The sequence below is a fragment of the Myxocyprinus asiaticus genome, chromosome 14, assembly GCF_019703515.2.
Source record: "Myxocyprinus asiaticus isolate MX2 ecotype Aquarium Trade chromosome 14, UBuf_Myxa_2, whole genome shotgun sequence".
NCBI lineage: Eukaryota > Metazoa > Chordata > Actinopteri > Cypriniformes > Catostomidae > Myxocyprinus > Myxocyprinus asiaticus.
In genome coordinates, this window is record NC_059357.1 from 3,349,931 (window position 1) to 3,368,791 (window position 18,861).

The window sequence follows — 18,861 nt, forward strand, 5'->3', positions numbered from 1 at the left end:
GCACCTGCAAACTGTAGTCTGGCTTTTTTATGGCGGTTTTGGAGCAGTGGCTTCTTCCTTGCTGAACAGCCTTTCAGGTTATGTCGATATAGGACTTGTTTTACTGTGGATATAGATACTTGTCTACCTGATTCTTACAGCATCTTCACAAGGTCCTTTGCTTTTGTTCTGGGATTGATTTGCACTTTTCGCACCAAAGTGCATTCATGTCCAGGAGACAGAATGCGTCTCCTTCCTGAGCGGTATGATGGCTGTGTGGTCCCATGGTGTTTATACTTACGTACTATTGTTTGTACAGATGAACATGGTACCTTGAGGTGTTTGGAAATTGCTCCCAAGGATGAACCAGACTTCTGGAGATCCACAATTTGTTTTCTGAGGTCTTGGCTGATTTCTTTTGATTTTCCCATGATGTCAAGCAAAGAGACACTGAGTTTGAAGGTAGGCCTTAAAATACAACCACAGGTACACCTCCAATTGGCTCCAATTAGCTTATCAGAAGTTAACTGGCTAAATGCCTAAATGCTTGACATAAGTTTCTGGAATTTTCCAAGCTGCTCAAAGGCACAGTTAACTTAATGACTTGCGAAAACTATAGTTTGCTAATATTAAATCTGTGGAGTGGTTAAAAAATGTGTTTTAATGACTTCAACCTAAGTGTATGTAAACTTTTGACTTCAACTGTATTTCTTTTCCTGTCAAAATTCATTTATTTCCATCTTAGGAAAGAAAACAAAATATTTTACATTTTCCAAACAAAGCCTCCCACAGAATAAAGACAGGAATGCACTAAAATAGCAAATGAAGGAAATGAAGTCCGGGGGAAAACTTCAAAATAAGAGTCCTTGAAGAAGATAATGGAGACAGACTCTGACATCAATGAAGTGATGCTCATTTTTGTCCAGATCTATTAAATAAAAAATAAATAAAAAAGTTCAATTCACACAAACCATTTACTTGAATACACCTCTTCTATGATGATCAAAATCTCATTAAAACCAGAACTTCCTGAAAAATAAATGTTGGCAAGACTAGTGCCAAATAATCGTTTATTGTTATTTCTTAAAATAAATAAATAATAATAAAAAAAAAGCAGTGAAACAAAGTTTTAAAATATAATTCATGTTTAAAAATGCTTTTGTCCACCAAATCAAAGTCATGGTGTAACCATTGACCATAAAACAGAGCGAACACCTTTAGACTCTCAAGACTGAGAGTGCAGTTTTTAAAAACATCTGATATTTATTTTGACATTTTTATGAAAAGGCACATTTTATTCAAGTGTTTTGGTGTAACACTGAGAAAACATGATTTTAACAAAAAAATAAAAAATAATAATAATAATAAATAAATCATAATGTTTATATATTCATAATATTTATATATACGTTAAAAAAAACTATCCCCCTTGAGTTTTTTTTTTTACAAATCGACCACTGCATATAATGTTTCTATATTTATAGTTTACATTTAAAATATTCATCTCATAACATTATTTAATTATTTAATTAATATAAAACATTGTTAATTGTCACAGTCTGTCTCCCTCAGTTTCTTCATTTTCTTCAAGGACTCTTATATTGAAATTTTCCACTGGACTGCATTTCCCATAGTGCACTGCCCTCATCACGTCCATCTGTTCCTTATTACCCTCACCTGTATTCCATTCCCTCATTTAGTTCTGTGTATAAATACCCTCTAGTTTTCTTCATCATTTGTCAGTCCCTGAAGTGTTATATTGTGCTAAGTTTTGATGTTTAGATTTATAGTTTGTTCCACTCCAGTGATTACTACTGGTGAGCCTCTTTGTTTGTTCCACTCCTACAATTATAATTAAAGGATTTAAAGATTCCACTCCCAGACACCCAACATTACACAATGCATTTATTTCTGCTCTGGGAAAATACTCCTAAATACCACTTCAGATGGAGATTCTGTGCCACCTTTGCAGTGTAAAGAGAACTTTTGTCCCCATAGGTTTAATATTCATTGCAATGGGCATTAAATCTTTTAAAACTCTCATCCTCCACAATATTGTTTTGCTAGTAGACTGTGGCTATCTGCTTTGCTACAGCAATCGTGAAGCTGCATTCATGATTCACGTTAAAGTGTTGTCAGAGTCAAGCGTCGCTTTGAACTCAACGGGAAAAGTGCTTGCAAAAAATACATTTCTCGTGTTTTGGAGAAATATTTAAGACTTGCGTGCTTCTGTGGTAATTCAAATACGCCTTACATGGGCTGAAAATACTTGGTTTCTATCACAAGTCCAATCTGGGCTTGTTTTGTACATCAAATAATAGTGTAAGAGGTGGTTTCTGCATCCTTTCATCACTGATGGAGAAGTGCTGTTGTTTGTGTTTGTCCATAAGTAGAATGACTCAGGGCGGACACATTATAAAGGAAACAAATGTTTATGCTTGTTTATGCTGTATTAACGCTTAACAAAAATGAACACATTAAACTTTTAAAATGACTCATGTGTTAAGACATAAATTCTGACAGCTCTAGTTCAAACATGAACTGAAAATTGCAGGTATTTTTTGGGGGGGCTGTATGTGTGAAAGTGACAAAAATTTCCAATTACGGTGGATTATTGAGATAAAGTGAGTAATTTTGGTTGGTCATGTGATCTCAACATGGCAGTGCTCATGAATGTGCACCCAGCACCATATCTGGAATAAAGCAGCCTTTTCTCTATAACTGATATAACTAGAGTCTTTACCTCATGTGAGTGTACATAATTATAAACAGATTTTTCAGAAATATTAATCTTAGTGGTAGATGAAGGATGCTTTGCACTGCCGGTCTCTATCAATTTATATGACCCTAGCTAATTAGCAATAAATGTTTTGATTTACTCGGCAACATTCTTTTCTCTGTTTGGCTTTGTATTTGCAAATTGCTATAGTAGGCTTGTGTGCATTAGGGCTATCGAATTTAAGAAAAAATTGCACATTCGAATGCTAAAACTGTGCATTTGAATTTTGGATGTGTGCCAAACACTGACAATGACTTCAGATCGATCGAATTATTGCGCTAAAAAGGCTAAACACAGTGACACAAATACAGTTTAACAGAAAGCAGGTGTCTCAATATGCTTTTAAAATTCTTTTTAATTAGACACAGCGTCTAAAAAACAGTGCTCCTGCACGAGACGCTGAATAAACAAAAACAAAGGGAAAAAAAGACGTTTGTCTAGCGTGTGTTTACATAGAAAAACAAATGGATGGTTGCAAAAGCATTTGGTGTGAACAGCCCCTTACAGTAGGTGGAGGTCTTTGGCCTCTTGCTCTCTTATAAGCGTTTCTCAGATTAAAGAGTTTTTTAAATGCTTTGTCAGGAAAGATGTTCAACTTGGATATGTGTGTCTCGAGATCCTTGCATTTGGTTCCAGTCTGTTGTGCTGATTGAACAGCCCCTGGCCTGTGCTCATAGTCTGAGCCGCTTTACCAGTGAGTTCAGCCGAATACCACTGCTATCAGGGAATATTGCTACTCTACATACAACTGTTATTAATTCAAAAACAATGTGGTATATCGCTGTTATTATAGCTTGAGTCTGGAGTAGTATACTGTGGCATCAGTGCAAGTGTAACCATGTTAACTGTCTATTGAAGCTTTTCCCCTTCATTTTACTTTTGAAAATATGGGGTGACTAAAACTTTTAATTTATTTATTTTATGCACATGAAAATGAAATGCTCTTTTTTAACAGCCAGGAATGTTCTTTGCAATAATATAACAGTGCTGAATGGTTTATATATTTAATGTGGCCTCTTGTGGACTTTAGGAAACAAAGTCAATTTAAAAATCAGCTGACTTTAAAATGTGAATTTTATTCGAATTTTGAAAATATTTAAGGTAAAAATTCAAATTTAGTTTCTCTGTTCAATTGACAGCCCTAGTGTGCATTTATTACACCTCATCAACCATCTCATATAATGCAGCCTTCCTTCACAAGTTAAGTTCAGGCATTCAGTCTTTAGATGCTTATTGTCATGTACACTGGTGGCCAAAAGTTTGGAATAATGTACAGATTTTGCTCTTATGGAAATAAATTGGTACTTTTATTCACCAAAGTGGTATTCAACTGATCACAATGTATAGTCAGGACATTAATAACGTGAAAAATTACTATTACAATTTTAAAAAAATGTTCAGAACTTCTTAAACTACTTCAAAGAGTTCTCATCAAAAAATCCTCCATGTGCAGCAATGACAGCTTTGCAGATCCTTGTTATTCTAGCTGTCAGTTTGTCCAGATACTCAGGTGACATTTCACCCCACACTTCCTGTAGCACTTGTCATAGATGTGACTGTCTTGTCGGGCACTTCTCACACACCTTACAGTCTAGCTGATCCCACAAAAGCTCAATGGGGTTAAGATCCATAACACTCTTTTTCCAATTACCTGTTGTTCAATGTCTGTGTTTCTTTGCCCACTCTAACCTTTTCTTTTTGTTTTTCTGTTTCAAAAGTGGCTTTTTCTTTGCAATTCTTCCCATAAGGCCTGCACCCCTGAGTCTTCTCTTTACTGTTGGACATGAAACTGGTGTTGAGCGGGTAGAATTCAATGAAGCTGTCAGCTGAGGACATGTGAGGTGTCTATTTCTCAAACTAGAGACTCTGATGTACTTATCCTCTTGTTTAGTTGTACATCTGGTCTTCCACATCTCTTTCTGTCCTTGTTAGAGTCAGTTGTCCTTTGTCTTTGAAGACTGTAGTGTACACCTTTGTATGAAATCTTCAGTTTTTTGGCAATTTCAAGTATTGTATAGCCTTCATTCCTCAAAACAATGATTGACTGATGAGTTTCTAGAGAAAGCTGTTTCTTTTTTGCCATTTTTGATCTAATATTGACCTTAAGACATGCCAGTCTATTGCATACTGTGGCAACTCCAAAACAAACACAAAGACAATGTTAAGCTTCATTTAATGAACCAAACAGCTTTCAACTGTGTTTGATATAATGGCAAGTGATTTTCTAGTACCAAATTTAGCATGATTACTCAAGGATGACGGTGTTGGAGTGATGGCTGCTGGAAATGGGGCCTGTCTAGATTTGATCAAAAATGACTTTTTTTCAAATAGTGATGGTGCTGTTTTTTACATCAGTAATGTCCTGACTATACTTTGTGATCAGTTGAATGCTACTTTGGTGAATTAAAGTACCAATTTCCTTCCGAAACAGCAAAATCTGTACATTATTCCAAACTTTTGGCAGCCAGTGTACCTGTAGCATGTTTGGCACCTAACGTCTTAATCTAATCAATTTCTTCAGGATTACTTTAACTTGAATATGAGAAACTCTGGACTCTGAGAAACTGAAATCTGAACTTAAAAATATCTGGACTATGCAGAGTGCTGGCCCTAGCTCCTTGCTACATGGATGTATGCTTCCCGATCTAATTCTTATTATCAGTACTCTTTAGCAACATGCTTGTTGCACACACAAAGCTGCCTTTACTTATTACTGTCTGGGTTTTATGCTTTCCCATTTAGGCCTTAAATTACTCAAGGGTAACTTCTAGTTCCTCATATATTCATGGTCACTCTGCCCTCTTAAGAGGAGTTTGTTAGTCAATAATCTTGTTATTCAACCTTAGACTATGCGCATCGAGCACTATTCAACTTGGAATTGAATCATTTTCTTCAATAGCAACATGCTAATTGCCAACTCATCTAAGGATGTACCATTGATTAATCAAGTTACAGCTGCCACAGTTGACTTTCTTAAGAGTTAACGCAGTATTCTGATACAGCAGGTCTACTCTCGTTATGTTCTAATTTATTTTGTCACAAGCTTAGTCGCGGCAATCACAGATGTCTTTTGCTTGCTTCTGAGTACAATAAATATAACTATTGCTCATGCAGCTAAATGTTTTTGGATTTGGATGAGTAGCTATTGAAGGCATGCTAGGCTGACACAATAAGTATTTTTATGTATTTTTATTCATCAGAATTAGCTGTGTATCAAGTGAATAATCAGAAATAATATTGCTATTTATTTATCAGGTAATAGTAGTCTGAGCCTCAGGCGACATGCCCACGGACCACCCACAGTCCCTTCTCTAACCGTCTGATGCTTATAATACACAAAACTGGAAAACACTTTTTCGATCAACTCAGCGCAAATCTGATTGGCTGGTTGGATGAAACTTCTGCGAGTAGATGCACACAGAACATTATATCAATCCGCCTGGAAGCCAAGTTATGTTCACAAGGTTCCGTGTTGACAGAATGAGTGCTTTGGAGAACAAAATAATCACATAATTTGCCCAAGTTTGCTAGGTTAGTGGCATCTAATCTTTTAAAGATATTCAGAGTTTCGTTTGAGACATGTAGCAGAAAGACAAGCAGGTATCCATGAGCAGAGCTGCATTTTTGATTTGTTTACATATTGTAGTTATGTCTGTGAAATTCTCTATAATGAGGTTTTCTGTGCTGTATTTAGACTCTCTACACATTTTCTGCTAATCTCCTCTGTGTTTTCTGTGCAATCGCTCATGGAGACTTGCGCGCCATTATATAAATTATATTGTCGTTCTTTTATTATGGTGTGATACATCTCCGATAACCTACCCCTAAACACCCTGTAATGACAAAACCAACTGTGATTGGTCGCTTTACATGTCAGTTAGTTTTCTTGTCTAAATGGGCAGTTCTTGGCCAATTGAAGCGGCTATAGACCCAAGACCTATGCCGTAATCATAGTCGTAGTCAGACTAAGGTAATAGGAATTTGCTAAGCAAGTGTATGTCTCTGCTACTGCAGGGGGTGTATGCTTCCCCCCAGTAAATTCCTCAGCATCGTTATAGGTCAGTTCTGCTCGTTTTTAATAAACATCCAGGTTATTTCAAAATTCTTGTTGCTTAAGCTAGTTAATGTCTCGGTTGCTGCTGCAGGGGGTATATGCTTCCCTCTGTAGAGTTATATGCAGCTTGTTTTTACAACAGGAACATGATCCTTGTTTTGATTCTTTTCCAGATAATGGCAACACAAGTGTTGCTTTAAAGGGGTTATGGCATACACTTTGAGGTCGACTTATAATGTTAGTAAAGTTTTTTTTGTTGCAACAAAACAGTCATAATTTATTAATATATAATACTTTTCCAGTCTGTCTCTTACCCTCTGTCTGAAATGCTCAGATTTAAGCTCAATGTAAACACCCACTGTTATGATTGGCTCGAATAAAGCCATATTTGAAACTCAATCGGAAGAGAATGAACAATCTCCACAACACTATAAAACTAAACTTCAGGGTTTACACATAACATACACCCAACACATTTCATCTGAATGTATCAAACTGTTCACTCAAACACAACAGCACATAAACAGTCATGACATTTAAAATATTGTCAGTGAAACTAGTTACTTTTTTGCGGTCAGTTCCAATTGCCCCATCCTTCACTAAAAGTTCCTTTGCTAAGCCGGAATCATATTTTGACTGGTTCGTTAGCAATCCACACTGAAATGAGCTGAAAACATACATAATCGTCTATGAAATGTTTTGAATATGTAAACGTAACACAATCCATGGTGACGTAGGGTACTTCTATTGGCTTCAAAGGGCCAAAGCAGAGATGCTGGTCTTCAAAGGTGCGACATCTCACATCATCTGTATTTGTTTACACACAGAACGACGTGTTTCTCCCAGTCATTGGCAGCAGAATGAGACGTGTTTTTGTATTGCTCTTGTATCACTCTTAAAACTCAGCGCACATCGCCGGAAACGCATCAAAATAATCAAAGATGTCCATCTTATGCATGTTTACAAAAGACTAACAATTAAAAATAGCACTGATAGATGCAAAAACGGTACAGGACACCTTCAAAACAGCACAGCTGAATTAAACAGAATGGGGATTCTCCTGTTCAGAGTTATAACTTGACATTGCGTCTATAAAAAGCAGCACGAGATGCATGAAGGCACAGACAGGTTTCCTGTGAAAGTCCCCTTTGGTGTAGATAAATCTCCCATGAGAGGCCCATCTCTCCCCTCTTCACCTGTTTGACTGACTGAGCACCAGTGGGCAGGGCCAAGGGTGCAATGACGAAAAACATGCACTGATGTCTTGCTGAATAGGCAGTCATATGCAGATGAATTTAGTCCTTAAGCTTAACCGGAAGTGCATCAAAACTAAATGAATTGCCCATTTTTTAAATGTAACAATTACATTTATCATTTATATAAATAAAACATGCCTTGCATATGCCTAGTCATAAAATATGATTGATTATTATATTATTATTATTAATAATAGTAATAATACATATATTATTATTATTATTATTATTAAGCTATTATTATTTAATTACATTATTATTTTAATCTTTTGTTAATAAACAGATTAAGCTGAATATGTTGGCTACATTAACTGAATATTTTGTTAACTGTGGTTTCTCCTCGTATTTCTGACATTAATATCTGCTGAAACAGAATTTTCTTTCATGTTCGTTTTTGTCTGTGTGTATATAATAACTTTATTCTGGAGGCATGAGGTGTCAAACAATTGAAAAATATCAAGCACACATTTTGCAGTGAATATTAAATACAAACACAAACAATAAAATAAATTAGAATAAGTCAATATAGCCTACAAACAGATGAAAGCCCCATATCAGGAAGTTTTATGATGACTCGTGGCTGATTTTACATGCTCATATTTAAATGTAGAGGATATCATCATTTAGTTAAATTACATGTGAAGAATTATAGAAATGCAGTGGAATAAACAGCAAGAGGGAACCTCTAGTTTTTAAGTGACTTAGGCTCTCATTCGCTAACACGTCGCCACAAATCACACACTGTGGTCGTGGATCCCCATCGTCTGGGTGAAGCCATATTCCAAGTACTTTTCGTCATATTTCCTGCTTTTGGCTTTCTTTCCTTTTGACTCTGTTTCTGTTGGACGCTTTTTAACGTCAGCACCAGTTACAAATCGCTCCATGACTAATCTGCTGACCAACTAAAATGACTACAAATTAATGAATTATTAGACCCAGGTGACGTCTTGCAACAAGCATTAATTAGTTTATAACAAGTCACCAGAAGATGGTGCCATGATGCAAATTTGTTTTGCACATGTTCAAAATAAAAGTTTTCCCGCAACCCCTTTGGGACTCCTGGGCAGCCGCGACCCTCAGGTTAAGAACCACTGGTCTAAAGAATTATTTTTTATCTATTATTCTGATTAATTCCTTATTCATTTTGAAGTCATTATCCATGCCTTTCCAAATAAGTTATTCATTTATATTACATTAATGCATTTGGCCGACACTTTTATCCAAAGTGACTTACAGTGCATTCATTATATCAGTTTGTGTGTTCCTTGGGAATCAAACCCATGATTTTGGTTTAGCTAGCACTATGCTTTACCAGTTGAACTACAGGAAAACCCATTCACACTTTCCAGGTAATGGCAACACAAGTGTTTCTTTAATCCTACCATGCTCTTATGGGTCAATTTGACCATTTTGAAATTTTTAACACGGATTTACATCAACTAACTTTACTTTTTCAGACTGAAACTTCATGAAATGCACATGGTAATGTAATTTTTTAATTTTATTTATGTATTTATAAACAAAGCTACAAAAAATTCCCTACTTTGTACAACACGGTCAAATTGACCCTTCTTATTCGCTGCTCTGTTCTGGAGTTTGCCCAGAATTTAACCATACCGCCAACACTAACAGATGCTTAAATTGTGTACAATCAATAAAGAATTAAGTATTCAAGTGAGTATTTATTTGACAGAAGGTCCTGACTGAAATTAAGCGAAGCATCAGTTCAGGTAGGTCAGCTGATGCTCAGCTGATCATGATGTCTACCAATACAATTCAGACTCCAATCAATGTGGTGCTTTATAAATCCTCCCTTCATTCATTCTCTCAGCTGCCTTTCCATTGCATTTTTATTCGCTGCCCATTTTGCCCAGAACAGAACAATAAAGCCAACACTAACAGATGCATAAATTGTGTACAATCAATAAAGTATTCAAGGTAGTTAATTTGACAGACGTTGTCCTGACTGAAACTAGGTTATGGTCATCAGGCATTTTCCAAACTGCATTTTTGCACCTTTGAAGGGCACTTCGAGAATGGGACGCTACTCGAAGGGTCATTCCAAACAAAAGTACGAAAGTTAATTTTTTCACAAAGGGTCCTTTCACAAGACTTTTAGTGACAGCAACATTCAAACTGTAATGTCATGCTTCCTTCAGAGTGCCCAGATCAAGAGCTCTGTCCTTTGTAGTGAGTAGGAAAACTTTCGATTGGAATTCGCCTTATGAATAAAAATCTTTTATTACTGAGATTTTTGATATTACACACTGTATAAGGTCACAAATATTGTATGTAATTGAAAAATTACAGTTGAAGTCAGAAGTTTACATAGTTTGAAGTCAGTAAAAGTCATTTTTTAACCATTCCACAGATTTCATATTAGTAAACTATAGTTTTGGCAAGTCGTTTAGGAAACCTACTTTGTGCATGACACGAGTAATTTTTCCAACAATTGTTTACAGACAGATTGTTTCACTTTTAATTGACTATATCACAATTCCAGTGGATCAGAAGTTTACATACACTAAGTTAACTGTGCCTTTAAGCAGCTTGGAAAATTCCCCAAAATGATGTGAAGCCTTTAGACAATTAGCCAATTAGCTTCTGATAGGAGGTGTACTGAATTGGAGGTGTACATGTGGATGTATTTTAAGGCCTACCTTCAAACTCAGTGCGTCTTTGCTTGACATCAAGGGAAAATCAAAAGAAATCAGCCAAGACCTCAGAAAAACAATTGTTGACCTCCACAAGTCTGGTTCATCCTTGGGAGCAATTTCTAAACTCTTGAAGGTACCACGTTCATCTGTACAAACAATAGTACGCAAGTATAAACACCATGGGACCACACAGCCATCATACTGCTCAGAAAAGAGACACATTCTGTCTCCTAGATATAATCGTAGTTTGGTACGAAAAGTGCAAATCAATCCCAGAACAACAGCAAAGGACCTTGTCTACATGTTTCCTCCAGCATCTTCACAAGTATCTATATCCACAGTAAAATGAGTCCTATATCGACATAACCTGAAAGGCTGCTCAGCAAGGAAGAAGCCACTGCTCTAAAATCGCCATAAAAAAGCCAGACTACAGTTTGAAAGTGCACATGGGGACAAAGATCTCACTTTTTGGAGAAATGTCCTCTGGTCTGATGAAACAAAAATTGAACTGATTGGCCATAATGACCATCGTTATGTTTGGAGGAAAAAGGGTGAGGCTGGCAAAGAACACCATCCCAACCGTTAAGCATGGGGGTGGCAGCATCATGTTGTGGGGGTGCTTTTCTGCAGGAGGGACTGGTACACTTCACAAAATAGATGACATCATGAGGAAGGAAAATTATGTGGATATATTGAAGCAACATCTCTAGACATCAGCCAGGAAGTTATGGCAAAAGTTGTGGCAAAATGGCTTAAGGACAACAAAGTCAAGGTATTGGAGTGGCCATCTCAAAGCCCTGACCTCAATCCGATAGAAAATTTGTGGGCTGAACTGAAAAAGCATGTGCGAGTAAGGAGGTCTACAAACCTGACTCAGTTACACCAGTTCTGTCAGGAGGAATGGGCCAAAATTCCATCAACTTATTGTGAGAAGCTTGTGAAAGGCTTCCCAAAATGTTTGACCCAAATTAAACAATTTAAAGGCAATGCTACCAAATACTAACAAAGTGTATGTAAACTTCTGACCCACTGGGAATGTGATGAAAGAAATAAAAGCTGAAATAAATAATTCTCTCTACTATTATTCTGACATTTCACATTCTTAAAATAAAGTAATGATCCCAACTGACCTAAGACAGGGAATGTTTTCTACAATTAAATGTCAGGAATTATGAAACATTTATTTGGCTAAGGTGTATGTAAACTTCTGACTTCAGCTGTACATAAGTTATGTACTGGTAAAAGAATGTATCTGTTCACTTACTAGGTTCCAAATGTGTGTTCACTGAAAAAACACAATTCTGCTCACTGTATACTTTACATCTGTATTCTCCCTCATCTTTTGCTGTCACATTCTTCAACAGGAGGGAGCAGTTTCCATGTTGAATCTCATTGGTAAAGAAATGAGCTCTATCATGATAATCCTGCTGCCGGGTCTCTGGTCTACTTTCACCATCTTGATACAGATGAACCAGAGTCTCTGAGTCTGATCTTCTCCATTCAACCTTCAGTCCTTTGGTAGGTAAGGATTTGTCAACATAACAGGGCAAAACCACTGAACCTCCCAGAGGAACAAAAAGGGAATCAGAGAGGCCTTTCACAACAAACCCTGCAAGTGAGAAGACATTTCAAGTCAGCAATTTTTAACACAATGATGTTTAGTAGAAACATAAGAGAAACTTGATTATACAGGGCTGTGTCTAGAGAAAATATATCTAGAGGATCTATGTCAAGTGAAAATATTTGCATTTTAGTCAGTGTTAGTCGTTATTTATATTTTAAAATGATAAATACTATTAGCTGCAGTGCTGCATCAGTGGCCACATTGAGGCACGGCCACTCCACATGCAACTCCTGTCATTTCCTTATTTTAATAAGGGATTGAAATGAACTCCTGCCAAATGTGGGTGATAATACAACTTGGTGAGTAACGTGTCAGCTCATGCTACAACATTACATAATTTGTTCCTGACAGTATTTTTTTTAACCCTTGTGCGGTTAAAGAGGTCCTTAGAGGACAGAAATGTCTGTCAAAAAACTGCCATAATAATATTATATAATAATAAGTATATATTTAACTTTCAATGAGTTAATTTTTTTTAACCAACATCAGTCCTGATCATAACTACCAAATATTCATTCATTTTCAGGATTTTAACCCTTTAAATACCAGTTTGTTTATATAATGCCACTGTTGTATTTTTATGATTTCCTAAGGGGACATTTTTTGGGGGGGATTATCACAGTCTGGGATATGTCAATGATTAGCAACAACACTGATTCTGATGCATTATTATTGTTTGTGCAGTTTGTTTACATAATGCCACTGTTGTTTTTACACACACACACACACACACACACACACACACACACACACACACATGTTGGTGCAGCTATCATTATGAGGACTCTCCATAGACATAATGATTTTTATACTGTACAAACTATAGATTCTATCCCCTAACCCTACCCCTAAACCTAACCCTCACAAAAAACTTTCTGCATTTTTAAATTTACAATAAAACATTGTTTAGTAAGTTTTTTAAGCGATTTGAATTATGGGGACACTAGAAAGTTCCTCATAAACCACATTTATAGCATAATACCCTTGTAATTACCAGTTTATAACCTAAAATTTTAAGAGTTGCTGATAAATTTCTGCATTAGGAGCTACTTTTAGCCTTAGTTCGGTTCGAAAACATACAGAATGGCCCAGGGTCGGCAGGGACTCGAACTGAGGTCCTTCTTGCTATGATGTGACAGTACTAATCACTGGGCCACTATGCCACCGTATACTTAAAATCGACAACTTTAATTCCCAATGCTTCATGTGACTGTAATTCATTCCCTCATTAAAGACGTTTGTGCACAGTTTTGTTCCCTTTTCTTTTTGTCCAATTTTTAGATACTTTTTTGTTTCAAATTATAATTTGTAATTTTGTGTTTCACCTCAAGAGCTGGTTGGTTTGGTTCATGGCATAGAACTCTTTTAGAAGTCCTATTTTTAGGTAACAAAGTTACAGTAAAGCACTTAATTATGTTGAATTTTCAATTTGTTTCATAAATAAATAGCTGCTTTCAAACAATGCCTTGAAGAAATATATTTTTTTAAATTAATTAATAAATAAATGCTTTCATTATCATTCCAACTTATTAAATATCACTTTTTATAGCCCCAAATCAAAATCCTAAATAAATAAATAAATAAAAACTCCCTGCTAATGTACCTTTATTTTTGTGTTGGCAGTAGACCACACATAAGAACAGAAGTGCAGATCCAGAAGCAGCAACACAGAGAAACAAGAGTGTTATGTGCAAAAAAGAGAAACCTGTGAAACACAAACACACTGTATAAATTTTCCCTATGCAATATTTTCTGTATATCATAGTGACTTCTATGGGTTTTGTGTAGTAATTTGCAAGTGTAAAGATTGATAACTCATACACACACAGAATATTCAGAGTCAATACTTTAGAATTGACACTATGAGCCAATTTTTGTAGAACAAAGGAAATCTCCTCCTTCATGTGCCATTACAGTCATCACTGACAGCTTGAGTTGTCCTTGGAAAGATTGTCTTAAATATGAATAGACTAAGAGAAGCTATTCCTCTACAGACCATAGACTACAGAAATAATATTACTTAGTAAACATTAAGTATTTACATCTCAGGTGTTTGCAAGGACAATAACTCTTGTTATTTGAGCAAATACTGCCACAAACACACACTCACACTTCGCTACAGCAGGACAAGCCCATGTTAAAGTTGACTTCATTCTCAAGTAGTTACTGTTCTTTCTGACTGATGCATTACATAAATTAATGTATGACCAGCCTTGTGCTCCATTTTTATTAGCTTTTTTATATTTTACTTACCCAGTTCCTCTAGTACTACAGTTGTGTTGGCTGAAAAATCTCCAGCAAACACTTGACACATGTAAACTCCTTTATCTTCAGTTCTGACACTCTTCAGTCTGAGAGAGAAGTTTCCTTTGGGAATTTCATCAGTGAAGAACTCAACTCTATCCATGTATCGCTCATATGATGATTCTGGTTTAATTTCTTTGTTTTGGAAGAGCAGAACCAGAATATCTCCATCTTTATTGATTTTCTTCCATGAAACCTCTTCAATCTCTTCAGGTGTGATGTGAGAGTCCACAGAGCAGTTCAGATTGACGTCATCACCCACATACGCAGATATAGAAAGTCTCGATCCTGATACTATCAAACGCTCTGAAAGAATAAACAGTGAAATATCAGCTTACACCTGGCAGTATTTAAGAAATACTATGTACACTTGGAACGCATGTGGTTCTCACTCACCAACATGTTTAATTTCAACAACAGTTTCACCAGAATCCAGCTCACTGTAAACTTTACATCTGTATGTTCCCTCATCTTCAACTCTCACATTGTTCAACAGGAGGGAGAAATTTCCATGTTGAATCTGGTCAGTAAAGAAATGAGCTCTATCATGATAATCCTGCTGCTGGACCTCTGGTTTACTCTCACCATCTTGATACAGATGAACCGGAGTATCTGAGTCTGATCTTCTCCATTCAACCTTCAGTCCTTCGGTTAGTAAGGGTTTGTCAACAAAACAGGGCAAAACAACTGAACCTCCCAGAGGAACCACCAGAGGACGAGAAGGACCTTTCACAATGAACCCTGAAAACAAAATAATTTTTCCATGAAAATTAAAGAGACAGAGAGAAATTAAGTAAAGTTTGTTTTGTAGTTTTTCTTTTAATTTAGAATCATCTTTAAATCTATAAAGTCCTACCAAGGAACCATCATCTCTGGTACAAAATATTCACTTTCAGACATAATGTTCACAAACAAACTGTCTTTGTTAGATGCTGTCAGAAATACTTTCATTTTCTTTTTGAAAAGGCTCAGTTTAGCCTTTGAGTGGGTTCCCATGTATGCTGGACACTTTACACTTACAGTACATTAACTGCTTTTCCCTCATCCACTTCAAATTATCCATTAAACAAAAATAATAAATAAATAAATATTGAAATGTTAGTTTTGTAAAGTAATTCATAGATCTGTCAACTAAGTATTTAAGCAAACATTTTTGATCAAAAGTTTTTACTTGTGACTGTTAGTGTACTGAATATTTGCATAGATTTAAATTGTGCATAATCAGTTTTGGGCATTTTCTCCAGCATTACTTTAAGAGAGACAAAAATGTACATACCATCCGATATATTTAGAATGGCTGCCATAAAGATTAACATAAATAGATCCAATTTCAGTTGAGATGAGAATATGATCATCTCTGTGGATCAACACAGTCAAAGTGTAGATTTGTTTGTGAGCATTCTGGTGGATGCAGACAACATGCTGAAACCTGTTATCTTATAATAATAACCAAAAAAAATAAAAGTTTCTGTGGCACTACAGTTTATCCAGACAAACCAGTTCTGATTAAGTTGAAAAAACATCACTATGAAGAACCTCCTTAAACATGAAACGCATCACTAAAGGGAGTAATCTGAAACCGCACAATTCATGTGTATTTCCTGATATTTTATTATGCTTGACATTTTTTTTTAAATAGCTTATACCTCTTTGCAGCTCATCATTGTTTCCCTTTTAATTGACTATATCACAATTCTAGTCAGTCTGAACTTTACATACACTAAGTTAACTGTGCCTTTAAGCAGCTTGGAAAATTCCAGAAAATGATGTCAAGCCTTTAGACAATTAGCCAATTAGCTTCTGATAGGCTAATTGGAGTCAATTGGAGGTGTACCTGAGGATTTATTTTAAGGCCTACCTTCAAACTCAGTGCCTCTTTACTTGACATCATGGGAAAATCAAAAGAAATCAGCCAAGACCTCAGAAAAAAAATTGTGGACCTCCATAAGTCTGGATCATCCTTGGTGGCAATTTCTAAACACCTAAAAGGTACCACGTTCATCTGTACAAACAATAGTACTCAAGTATAAATACAATGGGACCACACAGCCATCATACCGCTCAGGAAGGAGATGCATTCTGTCTTCTAGAGATGTGTAGTTTGGTGCGAAAAGTGCAAATCAATCCCAGAACAACTGCAAAGAACCTTCTGAAGATGCTGGAGGAAACCGGTAGACAAGCATCTATATCCACAGTAAAAAAAGTCCTATATAGCGATAACCTGAAAGGCTGCTCAGCAAGGAAGCCACTGCCCTGACCTCAATACGATAAAAAATTTGTGGGCAGAACTGAAAAAGCATGTGCGAGCAAGGAGGCGTACAACCTGACACAGTTACACCAGTTCTGTCAGGAGGAATGGGCCAAAATTCCAGCAACTTATTGTGAGAAGCTTGTGTAAGGCTACCCAAAATGTTTGACCCAAATTAAACAATTTAAAGGCAATGCTACCAAATACTAACAAAGTGTATGTAAACTACCTTACCCACTGGGAATGTGATGAAAGAAAGAAAAGCTGAAATAAATAATTCTCTCTACTATTATCCTGACATTTCACATTCTTAAAATAAAGTAGTGATACTAACTGACCTAAGACAGGGAATGTTTTCTATGATTAAATATCAGGACTTGTGAAATCAGGAGTTTAAATGTATTTGGCTAAAGTGTATGTAAACTTCTGACTTCAACTGTATATTGTTTAATGTGTTGTCTCATTTAGGATTGCTGTTGGAACTTGGATCTTTCAGGCTGTGCTTGCCTGTGGGAATCACTGTTTGTCCATTCATCACATGGAAGTTTTATGCACAAAAATAAAACTTACAATGTACTTATACAGTTTTTAGAACTGTTCTCAAATGTTAAAATTCCATGGTTGGAACTAAAATGTTATAACCTCTTTACCTGACTCACAGAACACATAAGCTGTGTCCCAAACTACACACTTACAAAATGTACTATGCACTCAGCCATGTAGTGTATGAATTTTCAAAGTGTAGCATCATCCCAAATGGAGCATTTAACAGTTTTTTACTTCACGTCAGCGTTCGGCATTTTAACAGCTGACGGATGTGACGTTTCAAACCCAAGTGTGTTGCCGCTAGCTTTTGCATGCTATCCAACCTCAGTTCAACACTTATATCTCAATAATATACATTCACACAGCACGGTATGATGGTAAAGTGCTTAACTCACATTTATAAAGTGCTGTATTCACAGAAGTTTCGTTAGTTGTCATATTCTCCATTATTTACAATTGTTTTGCCAGATCACCATCAATGCCGGTAACTCCGCCCCTTCCGCTATGTATGGCAAGCTGCGTGCTCTGAGTGCACAAAGTGACCAACATTCCACTCTGTTTCAATGGTCGAAAAAATGCATCATCCGGGTACTCGTACTACACTTCTTTTTGTTGCATTTTCAGTGTAAACATACTTCTATCTGGAAGACTCGCAGACTTGAGTAAAGATTAAGATGACATTTATTTGATGAATATGAAACAGGAACGTAATGTCTCTCTTTGGAGTAAGCTCCATCTGGCGGTCCGAAGATGTTGTACTCGGAACCGTCAGATCCTGCCAGAGATAGGAGGCAGGGGCGAGGAGCCTACTCCAAAAGAGAGAAATAAAAATACTACCCCCCAAAAGAGAAGATATGGTCAGGTTACGAACCAGGTCTCGTGTTTGGCGTTTAAACTGGAGAAGAGAAAAGGAGATGTGAAAACCTAGAATTGAAACTTAGCGTGAAATACACAAATCCCTGGCATGGTTGTGCAATACCTTTGCAATAGGATAAGTCATGCTCTCGTTTACTGATGGATTTAATGATATAATGACATAGAGTGATTTTTTTTTTAATTTTGTCTTTGAGTTTGATTTTGTCCTTGTTGAGTTTGATTTTGTCCTTGAGTTTGATTTTGGGCCCTCCGTCGAGGAGCCCATGGTTATGTAGAATTTTTGCCAAAAGATGGACATCATGATATGAGGCCCTATGATAGGCCGACGTTGTTATGCAGTATCTTTTGTTGAAAGATAAACAACATTTGATTATGAACCCTCCGATGAGGGCTGTGTTTTTAGATGGTTATCTTTGCCAAAAAGATGAAAAACGTAGCGTAAAGCCATCCGATAATGGTGACGTTGCATGCAATACCTTTTGTTGAAAAATATCCCATGTTGATTATGAGCCCTTCAACGAGGGCGAGCTAGGCTTGT

The 18,861-nt window shown here is 36.4% G+C and overlaps 1 protein-coding gene across 2 annotated transcripts in view; it reads right to left on the reverse strand.

Annotated features, from left to right (window-relative positions):
* Positions 1-16,076, reverse strand: part of LOC127451974 (uncharacterized) — a 49,154-nt gene extending 33,078 nt beyond the window's left edge. For both annotated transcript variants that reach the window (XM_051717075.1, XM_051717074.1), the window contains exons 1-5: positions 15,930-16,076; positions 15,050-15,394; positions 14,603-14,959; positions 13,953-14,054; positions 11,990-12,334 (exon numbers count right to left, since the gene is read on the reverse strand). In XM_051717075.1, coding sequence (XP_051573035.1) covers positions 11,990-12,334; positions 13,953-14,054; positions 14,603-14,959; positions 15,050-15,394; positions 15,930-16,008 — 1,228 coding nt within the window. In that variant the 5' untranslated portion in view covers positions 16,009-16,076. The remainder of the gene's footprint in view (positions 1-11,989; positions 12,335-13,952; positions 14,055-14,602; positions 14,960-15,049; positions 15,395-15,929) is intronic.
* Positions 16,077-18,861: the final 2,785 nt, after the last annotated feature.